This window comes from Plodia interpunctella, chromosome 7 (assembly GCF_027563975.2).
Source record: "Plodia interpunctella isolate USDA-ARS_2022_Savannah chromosome 7, ilPloInte3.2, whole genome shotgun sequence".
NCBI classification, from domain to species: Eukaryota; Metazoa; Arthropoda; class Insecta; order Lepidoptera; family Pyralidae; genus Plodia; species Plodia interpunctella.
This window is the reverse complement of record NC_071300.1, coordinates 10,092,032-10,107,875: the sequence shown is the minus strand read 5'-3', so window position 1 is coordinate 10,107,875 and position 15,844 is coordinate 10,092,032. Positions and strand designations below refer to the sequence as shown.

At 36.1% G+C, this 15,844-nt stretch overlaps 2 protein-coding genes across 2 annotated transcripts in view; one reads left to right on the top strand and one right to left on the bottom strand.

The window, feature by feature from the left end:
* Positions 1 to 15,844, bottom strand: part of Ance-3 — a 171,547-nt gene that overhangs the window by 110,623 nt on the left and 45,080 nt on the right. The window lies entirely within an intron of this gene.
* On the top strand, positions 13,102 to 14,605 carry LOC128671098 (uncharacterized). Its single transcript, XM_053747258.1, has 2 exons — positions 13,102 to 13,208; positions 13,320 to 14,605. The coding sequence occupies exons 1-2, from the start codon at positions 13,197 to 13,199 to the stop codon at positions 14,466 to 14,468; spliced, it is 1,161 nt and encodes a 386-aa protein (XP_053603233.1). The 5' UTR covers positions 13,102 to 13,196; the 3' UTR covers positions 14,469 to 14,605.

The following is a 15,844-nucleotide window of genomic DNA, read 5'->3' as shown; positions in this document are numbered from 1 at the left end:
TGGAGGGTGAATTTCAAGAGCGTTTTAAACTCCGCCGCGGGCGCTCATTCTTCATAGTCGTATTCCTCATGGCCGAGGGTCGTGGTTGTTACGTGGAATGAAACACACACAACAACTTTCTTGGCATTATTATTGGAGTGGTTTGCCATTGCCTTCTCCATTTCACACACAAGTTAATAAGAATCAACCTGTATGCAGGTTTCCTCACGATGTTTTCCTTCACTGGAAGCAAGTGGTGGTCAATGAAAACACATGAGTCAGATTGGTATACAAACTCATGTTGCACGAGTAGGATTCGAACCTGGAACCTTTCTATTCACAGGCGGGCGTCTTAACCATTACATCACCACCGCTTCCGCTCAACAATTACACCACCTCCGCTTCGCATTGCGGGCGCTCATTAGTGTTTATTAAATTGTACCATACACAGTAATCAATTTAATTATCCTATTTTATAAATAAGCAAAGTACTGGTACAATGTTAATTTTATAAATAGTAAATTAAAAAAAAAATATGATTATTTATTTAAAAAAAAATGTTGTGCACTAATGAAACGCTACACGATGCATTCAAACGCTCGTGATATTCACCCTGGAATACAATTACGGACCTTTGTGTGTTTATCTAAACCATGTTTTACATATAAATAAATATAATTATCTAATACAGAGAACGCCACGCTCTAAATACAGTGACGTAACTCGCATCGCTCGCACGTGTTGCACGAATATAAATTGTACGAATATAAACTAATTGGCTTTACCCGCGACTTCGACCGCTTAAATTCTCCTAGGAACAGTTTATTCTTCGTATTATAATGTGATTGAGATAGTTCAATTAAAATATTCATAGCGCATTTACAATACAGACAGCGCCATCTAGTATTCTACACACTGAATATTTGGCGCCACCTATAAAAGAATACAGGTTTTCGCAAATCCCACGGGAACAATAGTTTTTTTCGGGTTGAAAGATACCCTATGTTCTTCTCCATACTCTTAATTATATATATGCGAAATCTTAAGAAGATTGGCCGAGTAGATAAAGTGTGAAGGGGGAACAAACTTAATTTCGGATTTATAATATTAGTTAGGATTGCGAATATTTTTGTCTGGCCGGTGAATTAGTATCTATCTCTTTCACTCATTGTCGCGTATGCGACGTATACGTATTGACGACCTCGGTGGCGAAGTGATAAAATGCTTGCCTCTGAACCGAGAGGTCCTGGGTTCGGTCACCTGGGTCACGAGGCAGCAGTGAAGTTTATTGTGCCGCTTCTTCGTCTGCGCTTCAGTCTGCGTCAGCAGTATACTTAAAGTAAATTTTTGACGTCAAAAAGTGATGTATATCATTGTAAAATGAATAATTTTAAATTCTCGCATTAATTAAAAAAGGACACGTATGTCGTAACACGCTGAACGAGTTAACGAATCCTGTAATTGACATGTCGTATTTGCCAATCGCTGTACACACTCACCAAGGTTGTGATTTATCGCAATAACTTGACACTATTGAATAATAAAGATAAAATAAATATATTAGGACAAATCACACAGATTGAGCTAGCCCCAAAGTAAGTTCGAGACTTGTGTTATGGGATACTAACTCAACGATACAATATTTTATAACAAATACTAATATATATATATAGATAAACATCCAAGACCCGGGCCGATCAGAAAAAGATCATTTGCCATCATGACCCGACCGGGAATCGAACCCGGGACCTCTCGGTTCAGTGGCAAGAACCTTACCACTGCGTCAAGTATATATATTAAGTTATAAAGTTGTAGAAGTAAGCTTAAGTCGCACCAGTCAACTTATGATACCTAGGTACCTATATACTTGTAACTAAAAATAATAAATTAATAAACTTTGATGTTAATCCTTTACCTGCGCGTCGCCGCCGAATAAAATAAATAATGGATATAAAATGGCTTACGTTGCGCATGCGCAGGTTGAAGTTAACGTCGAAGTTGACTGGTACAACTGGTACAACCCTGAGTCAATGGCGGTCACTTCGGGTGGGTTGCACTAGTCACTTTGTCAATAAATATGTTTTTAATGATTGCATTTAAACGTCAGCGCAGAAAACATTATGCTGGCAGCGTTTCTCCTTTAGATTGCTATACCATAAAACATTTGATCCAGATATACTGAACGACATTACGACTGACATTTACCGATTTTGAAATTTCCGAACTTTGATATTAAACGTTGATATATCGCATCCTTTCAGCAAGACTTACAAAATTTAATGGTACTTTATATCGATAGTAGCTTCTGTCCGTGGCTTCGCCCGCGTGAATTTCCCGCGGGAACAGTAATTTCTCCGTACCATATGTCTTTCTTGCTACTTCAAACTACATGTATGCAATTTTTTAAGAAGATTGGTTGAGTAGATAGAGCGTGAAGAGGTAACAACCAAACTTTAGTATTATCTAAAGTTTGTTTAGGATTAGGGTTTCCTTATACAACTATCATCGTCAATAATAAACATCAAAGTACCTATTAACCCTACTAACACAATTGAAACTATGTTAACAGTACACACGATAAACATCAGGAAACATCGACGTTTTAGTATCGATAGAAAAACTCGATGATCAATATATGGGAAACTTTATTGAATAAATCGATAAAAAATCGGGAAGCACGCGAGACTGTCGTCTTGTGGGCTGGTTACTGTACTGTCGCGTAGAAAATGTATCAAGACTATTTGTGCAAATTCAAATAATTTATGCCTAATACGAGTACCACTTAGTTTTGAATATAATAATATAACAAATGTATATCAACCTACAGATATATCTTAATAATATATTTTCAAACAACTAACTAATAGATGCCCCTTTAAAAAGTAGCATTATTCAATAGGTAGATGCATTTTTTAAATAAACTAGATTGTTTTCTTAATATAATTTGCTGTCTCAAGTTATAATATGTAAACAAGGTAATTACTCCTACATACTTAATCCAGGTTCATTCTACATGTGCGCGTACCCTAGTTAGGTTTTATGAATATAAATGAGAATTGATTTAATTCAAACACTTTTGTCGCTGCCAGTCCAAACTAGTGCTGTTCAATTAAACGGAAGAACTTGCGACCGCGATCGCTCGATCGCGTTGCATAATCGACTAGTGTTGTTACTTAATCGATTCAGTAAATTATCGAGATAAAAGTAACATGGCCGCTAGCATTACTAAACTCTTGTTTCATGTTACTTATATTACCTTACACGTTTGCAATTTTGCCTAATAGAGTGGCATTTAGACGTTACGTTTAGTATAATGCATTTGACCTCAATTATTTCACAAAATGAAGATCATAATGAAGAATATCGACCTTTTTTCAGTATTTAAAACATTTTTAGTCTTAATTATAATTGTCTATTTTATTTCTTTATCTAGCCTGTTGATATTTTGTCCCAATGTTAGACAGGTGTATGAACAAGTTAAATAAATTGTATGTTAGACAAATTAAAAGAAACCCCGACTTTCAATACTCATTTAGCTACAACTTATGAACGATTGAACCGATTTTGATCAAACATACCTAAGAACTACAGCATAAAAATTAGCTATCAAATAAAAGAAACCGCTTCCAAATCGGTTTACCCGTTAATGGACTACGTAGACAGACGGACACACATAGCGGTCAAACTTATAACACCCCTTCATCCACCGCCCATCTTTCTGCTTCGGGAGTTAAAAATTTGTTTTATATTCGCTTCGAAATTTTCTCAATTTGCTCTGTACTAATTGTCTCTTGAAATTAAATACTTATATTTCAGTTGACATACATATTTAACCGTTCACTTTTATTAATGTTGAAATGTATATAACCAAATACAAGATCACTTTTATACTTCTGTAATTACATTACTATAATATTACATAATATATCGATACCTTAACACATCACTAATAGATCGATAGTTATTAAATCAGCGCGTAAATAATTTTTTTAACAGTATTTAACACGTGATAACGATTATCATAAGTCGATGATATCAAATAAGTTGATATTTTTATGACGCCTTGATTTTTATTTTTTTTTAAAGATTTTGTTATTACATTTTTTGCCTTTGCGACATTGAAAAAATATAAATAATCTTATATGATAGAAATAAGACTAGGCATGTTTATTATAGGTAAAGTTACAAAAAATTATATTATTGTGAAAACATATTTCAACATTCCATACTAATCATTACATAGTATAAAACAAAGTCGCTTCCCACTGTCTGTGCGTCTCTATGTATGCTTAATCTTCGAAACTACACAGCGGATTTTGATGCGGTTTTTTTAAATAGGTAGTGTGGTTCCTGGTAAGGTTTAGGGATATAATTGATTATAGTTTTACACGAGCAAAGCCAGGACGAGTCGCTAGTTTGCATGTAAAATTGGACATGTTTTGTAATTGAACATATATCAACCCTCTTTGGAAATTGTGTAGTTGCTCGCCTCTTGACTGTCTTTATATCACTTAGTCGCCTCCTGCGATTTCCACGAAACGACACGCCGCACTTATTATATTATTTATTATAATATTTAATTATTGCATTGATTTAGAATCAATTCACAACAAATGATACGATTCTGCGCAGTGGCATAATGCCGCACTCGGGCGCAGCTTTCATAAATTTTAATGGCCGTTTCACATTAGCGATTTGCTCAAGACAACGATAAAATTACCCCGAGTGCTAAGGTGGGGTGTTACTGCCAACATGCAGCCTGTATGATGGGCACCCTATCTAGGGGCCCATGGGGTATTTTTGTTTTGTCTTCTTCACAGTCGCATTCCTCACGGTTACGTGAAATGAAACACACACAACGTCTTTCTTGGCACTATTAATGGACTGGTTTGCCTGGTCCTTCTGCCATTTCGCACACAATTGGACAATCAACCATGGTGCAGGTTCCTCACTATGTTTTCCTTCACCAGAAGCAAGTGGTGAACGACATATGAGTTATATTGGTATACAAACTCATATGGAACGAGTAGGATACGAACCTGCGACCTTTCCGCTCAATTTTTGATTTCTCATAAGTTATTTGTAAGTCGTTTTCAAGTTTACAAGTTTCGTAAAATAGGCTTATGGCGCCCCATCCTCATCGTGGCGTGTGGTTCTGTCCTAGTATAAGACCATTCCATATCCTGTTCTGAATGTCGTAGGAGGCGACTAAGGAACACAGCCTAGGTAGCTGTAGGATAACAATAGTAGTCCCTAGGATAGTTTACGTCAGGCAAGCGGCTGGTTGTAAAGTTATAGCCGAATCGTTAAAATTTTAGGTTTTTTAACCCTGACTTCCAGCTTTGTAGTATCACTGGGCTGAATGAACCTGGAATACGAGAAGATCAAATAGAAAGAGATAGAGATACATTATAGCATAGCTAAGCTAGTTCCCGCTGCGAGTGGCACCACAACCCACAGCGTAATAAAGTAACTTACACAATCCCGTATTCGATGGAATACTCTCGATTGTCTACAGTTAACAGCAAATCAACTTACGCGAATTCCTTGCAAACTGGCAGGTATTACCACTGCTTAAGTCCTTAAGGAATAAATTCACATGGTGTGACTGTACCGTAAAGATAGAACAATGTGCTACGATTGTCAATGTATGGGAACTTTGTCTATCGTGCTTAAGAGATAAGAAAGACATATGTTTGACATAATAGGTACGACAGTAAAGCAGTACGTGTCGTTGCAAGCATAAAACTTGTAGTTTTGTGGTTAGAAATCCACCCTCGGAAGTTTCGTGATCGAATCCTAATTGCGCACGGATGTAATGTTACACCAAGGATTTTGAGCGTTAATTGGGTGTAAAGTCACTTAATTGTGCATAGCAATCCGACTGATATATGAAAGGTTTTGTAAACGACACAGAGACAGATTTTTTCTATAACCTAAGACTACCTTTACACTCACTGTTCAAAGAGTTTACCAATCACATTGTGCTGTGATTGTCGTTGATACATAATAGCGCGCTGTGATTGGTTATCTGCGTCTCACTGCGAATCGACTCGATGGTAAGACGTAAATATCAAGTCGCACTACGCTACGTTAAGATACTTACGTAGAAGTCTTTTTGGTATTATCTTCTATACAACTACTAGAGGTAACTGACCAACCACACGCCTCGATTGAATATTAATAAAAGTTAAATAGTAAGTAGTTGGGAAATATTTATAAATCCGTGTCGATTCTGCTCCACATCGCCGTGTAATGTAAGATACTTGTAAGACAAGTCATCGACTTACAGTTTTACTTATGTAATATTAAATCATTTCATTAGACCTTGAGAATTCGTTGCGTGAATCATATGCTATCTCTTTAATCAAATTCTGGTCTACATATTTTGTTGTTAATATATTACATTAGCTCACGTTTTTATTAATAGACTGGCTTTCGACCGCATCTTTGTTCGCGTGGAAATTACTATTTTCACTAATATTTACTTCACTGGCGACCCGCCCCGTTCTCGCTCTGGTAAACCCACATCATTTATGTGTGAAAACATACAGACAGGGTAACGAAGACTTCTTTTTATAATACGTAAGGATGGCATTTATGTTCAATTTTTGGACAAAGTCTTCTCTTTATCTTAGCTATATAGCGCCATACTTTGCTCAGTTCGCCACTCCAGCGCATCCGTTGACGATCCATCTGCCTTTTGCCATTCGGAGGGATCCTGACTGTCATTCGCACTGCTCTAGCACTATTAATACTTGGTAAAAAAACCGAACCAATTCGGGAACCGTAAATGTTCCAATCTTATATATGAAGATACAAAATTTTGACATAAATTTAGTAAGTGATACTTAAGTAATCTTTCACGTGGCACAAAGGATAACCACGTGTTCTCAATACAAACGATAATCATTTAAATTAAGCAGGAAATGTAACGATTACGAACACATAGCAACCTTAATGCGTAACTGATCAGTTAATGATAACGTTACTAAGTAATTAATTTTTATTGTATTTCGTTATTTCACGTGAACTGGATCATTTTTGAAGGCACGAGAAAGCATATACGTAAAGCCTGCTTTTAATTGGGCCAACTGCATACTCATCATCATATCGAGTGAATTATTTACTATTTAAGTCCCCTAAAGGCATCTGACATGACTTTACGACTACTTACCGCCATCTAGTGGCAGGTAATTGCATACTGCCGACCATTGACAGAAGTTATAAGAACAAGAAGTGCTGAGTCGATGTCATCATTGACGATATGCGTGCCAATGGTCGAACGATTACGCGTGACATGTGGTCCCGCCCTAGAATAGGACTCTATATCCTTCCACAGATGTCATAATCTAGTCTAAAGGAAGACATTGGAAGCTGATAGGCAACCACAGTACTTCTAATGGGTTGTAGTCAGAAAGGCGGCCGATACAAAATCACAATTAAATCTTAAAAATTTTTTAGGTTTCTTTTTACGATCACTCCAGGTCTTGCAGTGTCACTGTTCTAAATGCAACATGGATGACACGATAGGCACAATGTTGATAAGAATGCTGAAAATCATATTACCACTCGATCACAACCACTTCAAATAACCGGATTCACACTATCAAAACTTTATTGTGTAATTACATTCTTATATTACTGATAAAAATGGCACATAAATTTATATTTAAAAAATGGTAAGCCCTTCTGGCACAATAGGGACCAACACTGTTTGAATGAGTTTCTTTCGGCATTTTTTCTCAGCAGTGGTCGTTCCGAAATGCTAGTAGTTTGTAGCTTTGGTAAATATCATTTAATTTAGAATATGACGTAAAAAGCCTGCCTGTGAAGGCCTAATTTCTGAATAAATGATTTGATTTGTAGTTTGGATTTGATTTTTAACGCAATGAAAAAGCAATGTATGCCGAAGCCGCCGTCTGGTCCACGATAGTGTGGAGCAGGCATAAAATGTATATATTATTTACATAATTTATGTTATACCGCGACGCGCTCTGGTTTCGCTTGTAATTCAACCACCGATAGTGTTGTATAATTGAATGCCGATTTGCTCGTAAACGTTTTCTTTTTCCAATAATTATATGTTACATACAGCCTAGTTCATAAACAAGAACAAAATTATTACAAGGTAATTAAACAACGTAATAAAAATGAAAATTACACATATTAAAATTGAATTACTTAGTTCATACTTAACGATAAATTGGAATGCTTTTTGATACAATTTGTTTATTGTCTTACAATTTAACCTATTCAGATTTTAATAAATCCGATATTAGCAAGTACAGTCTACAGCACATCAACTATTGCAATTTAGTCTCTCTTATTAGCGCTTTCCCGGTTTCTACCTCAGCCGCTGAGTGACGGAGCACAGGGTCCTACTTTTCGTCTCCACTTCGCACGGTCCTCGGCATCCCTAGTTGCCAGACCATTGTTACATGTCATCCTTCACGACATCAAGCCAATACTTCCTGGGTTGGCCATTTCTGTGACGTAGCCAAGCATTTGTTCCCTACATAAATTTCCGATACATATCACTATCGGAAAAAAAATAAAGTGCAGAATTTTAGATAACCAAAAAAAAATTGCATTGTAATATCTATTTCAAATTCAAATTGCGCAAGAGTGCGTCGGCGCATCTCGCGTGCTTACACAAGTGTGTCAATAGTATCAATGCTTGTCATTCTGTGTTCGGTGTTGCCAGTAATGGTAACAATACGTAATACACTATTACCGTTTTCCGGTGAACTTTTGACAGCTGTCAGGTGAATATTACACAGTAGTTGCCAGTAAATAATATTATGGCATTGCAAAATGCAAGATAGTGGGCTGTTTTAGCTTGGTTTTGTTAAGTGTTACAGATAATGATAGAGTATCGCGTCTTTATCTCTTACGGGCTAGACAGAGCCCAGAGATGTACATCTCGAAGGCTACGTTTAGCTACATGGCAGTCGTATTAATGGAATAGTGATTGGTTCTAACTTATCGCCTATGAGAATAATCTCCAATTTTTATCCCTTCCTCATTATTGACCTCGGTGGCGCAGTGGTAAAATGCTTGCCTCTGAACCGAGAGGTCCCGGGTTCGATCCCCGGTGGGGTCATGATGGATAATTATCTTTTTCTGATTAGCCCGGGTCTTGAATGTTTATATCTATATATATATATTTGTTACATAATGTAGTATTGTTTAGCTAGTATCCCATAACACAACTTACTATGGGGCTAGATCAATCTGTGATCTGTCGTAATATATTTATTTATTGACTTGTACATGCGCTGGTGGCTGCGGCTGGCTCCTAAGTGTCCCAACAGCTGAATAAAAGCATCGTCAAAAATAAATCTGTCTCATCTCCGCATGTTCCCGGTGGCATTCTGGGCTGTGTCACCCCTAAGCCCGGGGTCAACGTAAAAACCAACCCTGAATTTTTGAAGATTCTACTGTGATTTTACCACAGGCCGCCTGCCAGACGTCAAGTCTCTTTAGGAACGTTATTGTCTCCCATTAGCTGCCAAGTCTGTGTGTCCCTTAGTCGCCTCATACGACATCCACGAGAGAATATTGAGTGATCGTTATCCTAAGGCGGAACCAAACGCCGCAAACTTAAATAATGGAACCATACAACCATTTGCCCGTGGTCGATATCCTGTACTTATGTAACAAGATCTAGATATCTAGACTTGCTAGTCTAGCCTTTAAATAAGCTAAGTAGGAATGCATTGGTTCACTGCATCTGTAAACTGGTTTATAATAATGAACTCGGGATATAAGATGAGAAAATATTATATAAATAAATATTATAAATATTATATACTTATATATTATAATTTATTGTGAATAATTTAATTTAATTATATATTTTTTTAAAGATTAACAATAATTTAATTTAATTATAAAATGTTTTAAAGATTGACCGAGCGAGCAAGGTCTACAAATCAACTTGGAGCAAAAATTCATTTTTTGTATGTATGTCTTGTTATTTATATCTGATTATTATGAAATTTTTAAAAGGTTTTAAATTTCATCAAAATCAGACCAACGGAAGTTACCGCGTTACAAACATATTAGATATTACATACCTTTGTAGGATCTATCAATTTAATTTTTAAGTTCGTTGGGCAACAAAATCGGTCAAGTCGTTTTTGAAATATTCACAATTTTGTAAAAAAAATATTGTGTTCGCGAGGTCGCGTCGAAGTTCGCGGCGAACAACTAATATCTTGGATGAGAAACAGAGTTCCGACTTACGAGTACGCGTGATTTAATAATGTTAATTCTATTTTATATTGACAAGGAATTACATCAATATTTTATTACAAATAGATACCACGTTGTTTATAAAAAAAAATTGATTGATTTTTAACCTTAACCTGTCGATCAAACTCTCTAACAAGATTGAATTAGTTTATATAATCATAAACACAACTTGACTTTGAAGATAGATATTTTAACAGTATGTTTATATAATATGCTAAATGTTTAGTTATGTCTTACAATATTTTGTTCCAACCGCAGTATATGTTTCACGCTGAGTTATAAAATATCTATTCCGAATTTCATCAAAATTGGTCCAGCGGTTAAGCCATTAAAGCGTAGACGGAAAGAAAGTTCTCTTTTAAGATTCCCGATCAATTCCTATAACGTCTCGTACATCTACTGCACTACATCATTTTTATGGTTACGTCATGTCCGTCTGTCCGTCAGTCTGTCTGTATGCCATAATCATTTTATTCGGAGACTATGCGTACTCTAAAGCTGAAATTTGGTAGCTACAAAATTGTGCAGTATAATTTTGAAAAATAAAATTATCAAGCGTAAGCACTCCATACAACCGAGAGATTTTTTATTATTATTTTTATTAATGATGAAGTAACAAATTTAAAATTATGTTTTTACCGATGCATGGGTATTGGGAAGTCGATACGCAAGTTCGATACCGGAGTACCCAATCGGAAAGTCTGAACTCTCCAGCCCTCCGTGACGCAGCACTGCGTGTGCGCAGCATAAATGTAATGCTACCTAACACTCTTGGCTAAAATCAACTAATAGCTTAGCTCGCCTTGATATAGTTTTCACTTATGCCATGTCGCACAAATATAACAATTAATTTGTGAACGCTAGACAAGTTTGTGAAAATTAAGTTTTTATTAACGTGTGACAGTGGAACATAGTAATTCATCTATATTCCACTACATTATACGACCTCGGTGGCGCAGTGGTAAAGTTCTTGCCACTGAACCGAGAGGCCCGGGATCGATCCCCGGTCGGGTCATGATGGAAAATGATCTTCTTCTGATTGGCCCAGGTCTTGCATGTTTATCAATATATATATTTGTTATAAAATATAGTATCGTTGAGTTATCCCATAACACAAGTCTCGAACTTACTTTGGGGCTATCTCAATCTTTGTGATTTGTCCTAATATATTTATTAACTTTTGATTAGTGATTTTTTTAATTAACAATTTTGTCTTCAATATCTATTTATGACGAGTAATGTATTACTTTAATCTCTTTGGGTATTACAGGATACAGGGTTCATTCGGTATTGTGGAGCCGCTAAGCCTGAGGTAAGCATAAATCTGATTTTAAACGACCGTCTACTTAAGACATATGGAGTGGTTCTATTCCATGGCGGAATCACATGAAATACAGGACGGGTAAATATACTTACTATACAGTAAACTTTTTTGAATCAGTACATTATGAATGTGAATAGATATAGATTATATAACAATCGAATATCGATTCATTAGGGTGGGGAAAACAATAACCGTTTATCCATTTTCATGGTATAAAAAGCGGATATGCACGGACACATGTCATTTCATTTAAAGTTACGTCAATCGCAAGTTTCCGATTCTCGGAATAAGGTAATATATTTTTTTTCTGAACGACGGAAATAAATCTAGAAATAATCTACAAAATATGTAAGTTGAAATATTAACAAATAGTTTTATGCGTTTCGTATTTTAAATATTTTTTCACCTAATCGCTTTTCATTGCTGTTACTTAAATGTATGTTATATGCTAGTTAAAATTAAAATATGTTCCTCTTAAATATATACATAAGGGTACATTTTTATTAATACTTTTTTATTATGGCCGATTTTTAAGGGCAGTATTTTTGGTGATATTAATTATAGTTTTATCAATAAAAGAGATCAGTCTGTCATTTTGACACAATAATGAATAAAGTAAATTCATTTTAATCCTGAATTCATTTGAATGGTAAAATTACTTTAAACGATATTCAAATAACTTCATTCTTCATAATCATGTATCAATCAATCTAATATTAATTTGACAATGTATTCATACGTAACCATTTCTAATAATCTTAGTAACATTGTTCTGATAAAAAAACGGTCATTCGTTTTTATATGATTGGTCAGTTGTCTCACTTAAGAAGTTATAGAACCATCAATCAATGTGTTACTTAACTATAACATATACTAATTATTTTTAACATTTGAATAGATATGAAGTATTATGATCGATTATAATACAAGTAATTTAGGATGAGAAAATATATTTATGTTAAAAAAATAATAATTTTACTTAATCGCTTTCGAAGAAAACGAACTTCAAAGACTTTATTAATTAAAAAATATTATTACAGGTCAAATATTAATAAATAAATATTTTATGAATTAAAATAAAATACATTTTTTGTAGATAGAATGCTCCTCATTTGCTTTATTTTTGCATACAAATATTAGGTTAAATATCTAAGCTTTTTCTTATTACACCAATTTGTATGTACTCTGTATGTACTCCGTATGTTATGTGTTTTATGCAACTATATTTTTTTTTCTTTCTTCAAACCGCGCTAAAAACCTTTTTATGTTTGGTTTACTATCCGTAAAACTTACATTAATTTTACCGTAAAGTCTTTTTTGATTTCAAAAATAAATTATTAGTTATTAATAATTTATTCTGATTACAGATTTATGTTATCCAGTCGATTTTATATACAAATAATGGACTGACCTAATCATGGATCAGTGCAAGAAACGGATCAAAACCAAATCCAAAATGTGCATCTTTGAAAAAATAAAAAATAAATTAACACACACATGGAAAGCATCGTGAGCACGGGCGAAAGTGTTTGCAACATAGATCCACGAAACGGCTTTAGTTGTGGTATAAAACGGGGGGAACAGAGTGGTTGCACTACACTCCAGCAATCGCTGACATACAAGCAAGGCGAATATGAAGCTATTGGTTAGTAGGCTAACACATATACACAATTATGGAGGTGCAGTGAAAAGTGCAAGTGACAGTGACATGAAAAGTGTAACTTTCAGTGACTAATATTGATTTCTTTCGTTACAGAGGTCGTCCTTCATCCTGGCCGTGGCTTTGAGCCTGGCCACGGCAGAGGAAAAGGTGGAGAAAGACACAAAGGCTAACGCTGTAGAAGACAAGAAACAAGAGAAAAGAGGTCTTTCTGAATGGTACGGCAACAGCGGCGCCGGCGGCGACTTCGGTCACATCGAATCAGGTCATGGAGATATCGGCGGTGATTCAGGAGATCTTGGAGGCCAAGGAGACTTCGGAGGCCATGGTGATTTAGGAGGCCACGGATTGGAAGCCCACCAAGAAGAACATGTGCACAAAACCGTCACTGTTGTCAAGAAAGTGGCCGTTCCTTATCCAGTGGAGAAACACATCCCAGTTCCCGTTGAGAAGCGTGTTCCATACCCAGTGAAAGTGCCCGTGCCTCATCCGTACCCCGTCGTGAAGACCGTGCACTTCCCAGTGAAAGAGTACGTCAAAGTACCTGAATATATCCCCAAGCCGTACCCAGTAACGAAGCATGTGCCCGTCCCAGTCAAGGTTCATGTCGACAGGCCTGTCCCAGTAAAGGTCTACGAGCATGTGCCGTACCCAGTCGAGAAACATATCCCAGTGCCAGTTAAAGTGCCCGTGCCACAGCCCTACCCGGTAGAAAAGGAAGTCCACGTCCCATACAAGGTCCCAGTGAAGGTGCACGTTCCCTACCCAGTTGAGAAAGTGGTACACTACCCAGTTAAAGTACCAGTCGACAACCCTGTCCCTGTCCACGTTGAGAAGCCAGTGCCGGTACCAGTTGAGAAGCCTGTCCCATACCCAGTGGAGAAAAAAGTGCCGTATCCCGTCAAAGTGCACGTTGACAACCCGGTGCCAGTGCACGTTGAAAAACCAGTGCCTTACCCTGTCAAGGTGCCAGTGCCAGCGCCTTACCCAGTAGAAAAGATCATCCCCTACCCAGTAGAGAAGAAAGTGCCTATCCCAGTCAAAATCCCCGTTGATAGGCCCTACCCTGTGCATATAGAGAAACACGTCCCCCACTATGTAGAAAAACACGTGCCTTACACAGTCAAGGTACCGGTGCCTATCATCCAAGAGGAGAAACACGAAAGCCATGGTTGGGAAGCCTCTTCTGGACAGGAAGGATATGGCGGAAGCCTGGAGGGTGGTCACGAGGAATACCACCACTAAACAGAACTGATCTCTTTTTTAGTGTTTTTTTTGTTTTATCTAGCTTTAAATGTTATCTCATGTTAGTTCTCAGCTAAGTTTTGCGACTGCTCTTTTTGTAAATAGTGACGAAAGTATTAAAAAAAAATTGAATATTTTTCACGTATTTTCTTTTGTCAATCCTACGATAAATGGTCACTTTAAAAAACTTAAAGGTAAAATAATCAAAACGCTATGAGCGTTTTGATTATGGAATGGAAATTTACATAATATTTTATATTCAGAGCTAACACAGTTTCAATTAAGCAATTAATCAAAACGATTAAATCATATTTACACATTTATAAAATCGTAGCAGGCATCAATTTCCTCTCGGTGAGTTAGCTGAGTTGTTAGGAAAATTTTAGATGGTTCTGTTACATAATGTTAACTTTACGCAATTCACACGTAAGACCCGATGCGTTGGTCAACACGTAATAATAATAAAATAATTAACTCGCATCTGCTTCGAGGCCATGGTGATTTAGGAGGCCACGGATTGGAAGCCCACCAAGAAGAACATGTGCACAAAACCCTCACTGTTGTCAAGAAAGTGGCCGTTCCTTATCCAGTGGAGAAACACATCCCAGTTCCCGTTGAGAAGCGTGTTCCATACCCAGTGAAATTCACATCATAAAGAGTTAGTGTGATCAAAATAAGAGCATTTATACACGGGATGAAAATATTAAAAATATTTGTTTTACATACTAACAAACAGACAGCATTAAAAACTAACTTTGTTGCGTGTAACTAAGTAATTACAATAAATTATTAATTGGAATAACGTAACATTTTCGCTTTTTAAGGATAATTAAAAAACATGCTCAGTATATGCACATACATACAACATATAATTACGGGGAAAAATCCTATAAATGGTATTATCTTTTCAAAACACTTTTCTATTTTTGCAAGATCAAATCATTTTTTATTTTTGCAGCATAAACTATTACAAAAAATTCTAAAAATATCACGTCATTTCATTTCTTCGGGTTAAAATATATCTACAAATAGCACGTCATTTTTAGAATTTTTTGTAATAGTCTAAATGATTTTGTATATGAAATTGCACGCAATCAAAATTGTAGCATTGCAAAACATTGGTTAAGAATAGGCGCAGAGACACGCACATAATATAGTAACGTCGTGATCTTAGTTAGGGTGAGTTGCACAAACTTTAACGTTGACTTTAATCTGCGCGCCGCCGACGTTTATACAAAATGTTAAACTTAACGTCAAAGTTGACTAGTGCAACCAACTTTTATAGTCTTGGTACTGAAAACTGAAATTACCTGTTTTATCTTTATTACATGAAAATCTTGAATGATAATTAAAGCCTATATTTTAATAACATCGGT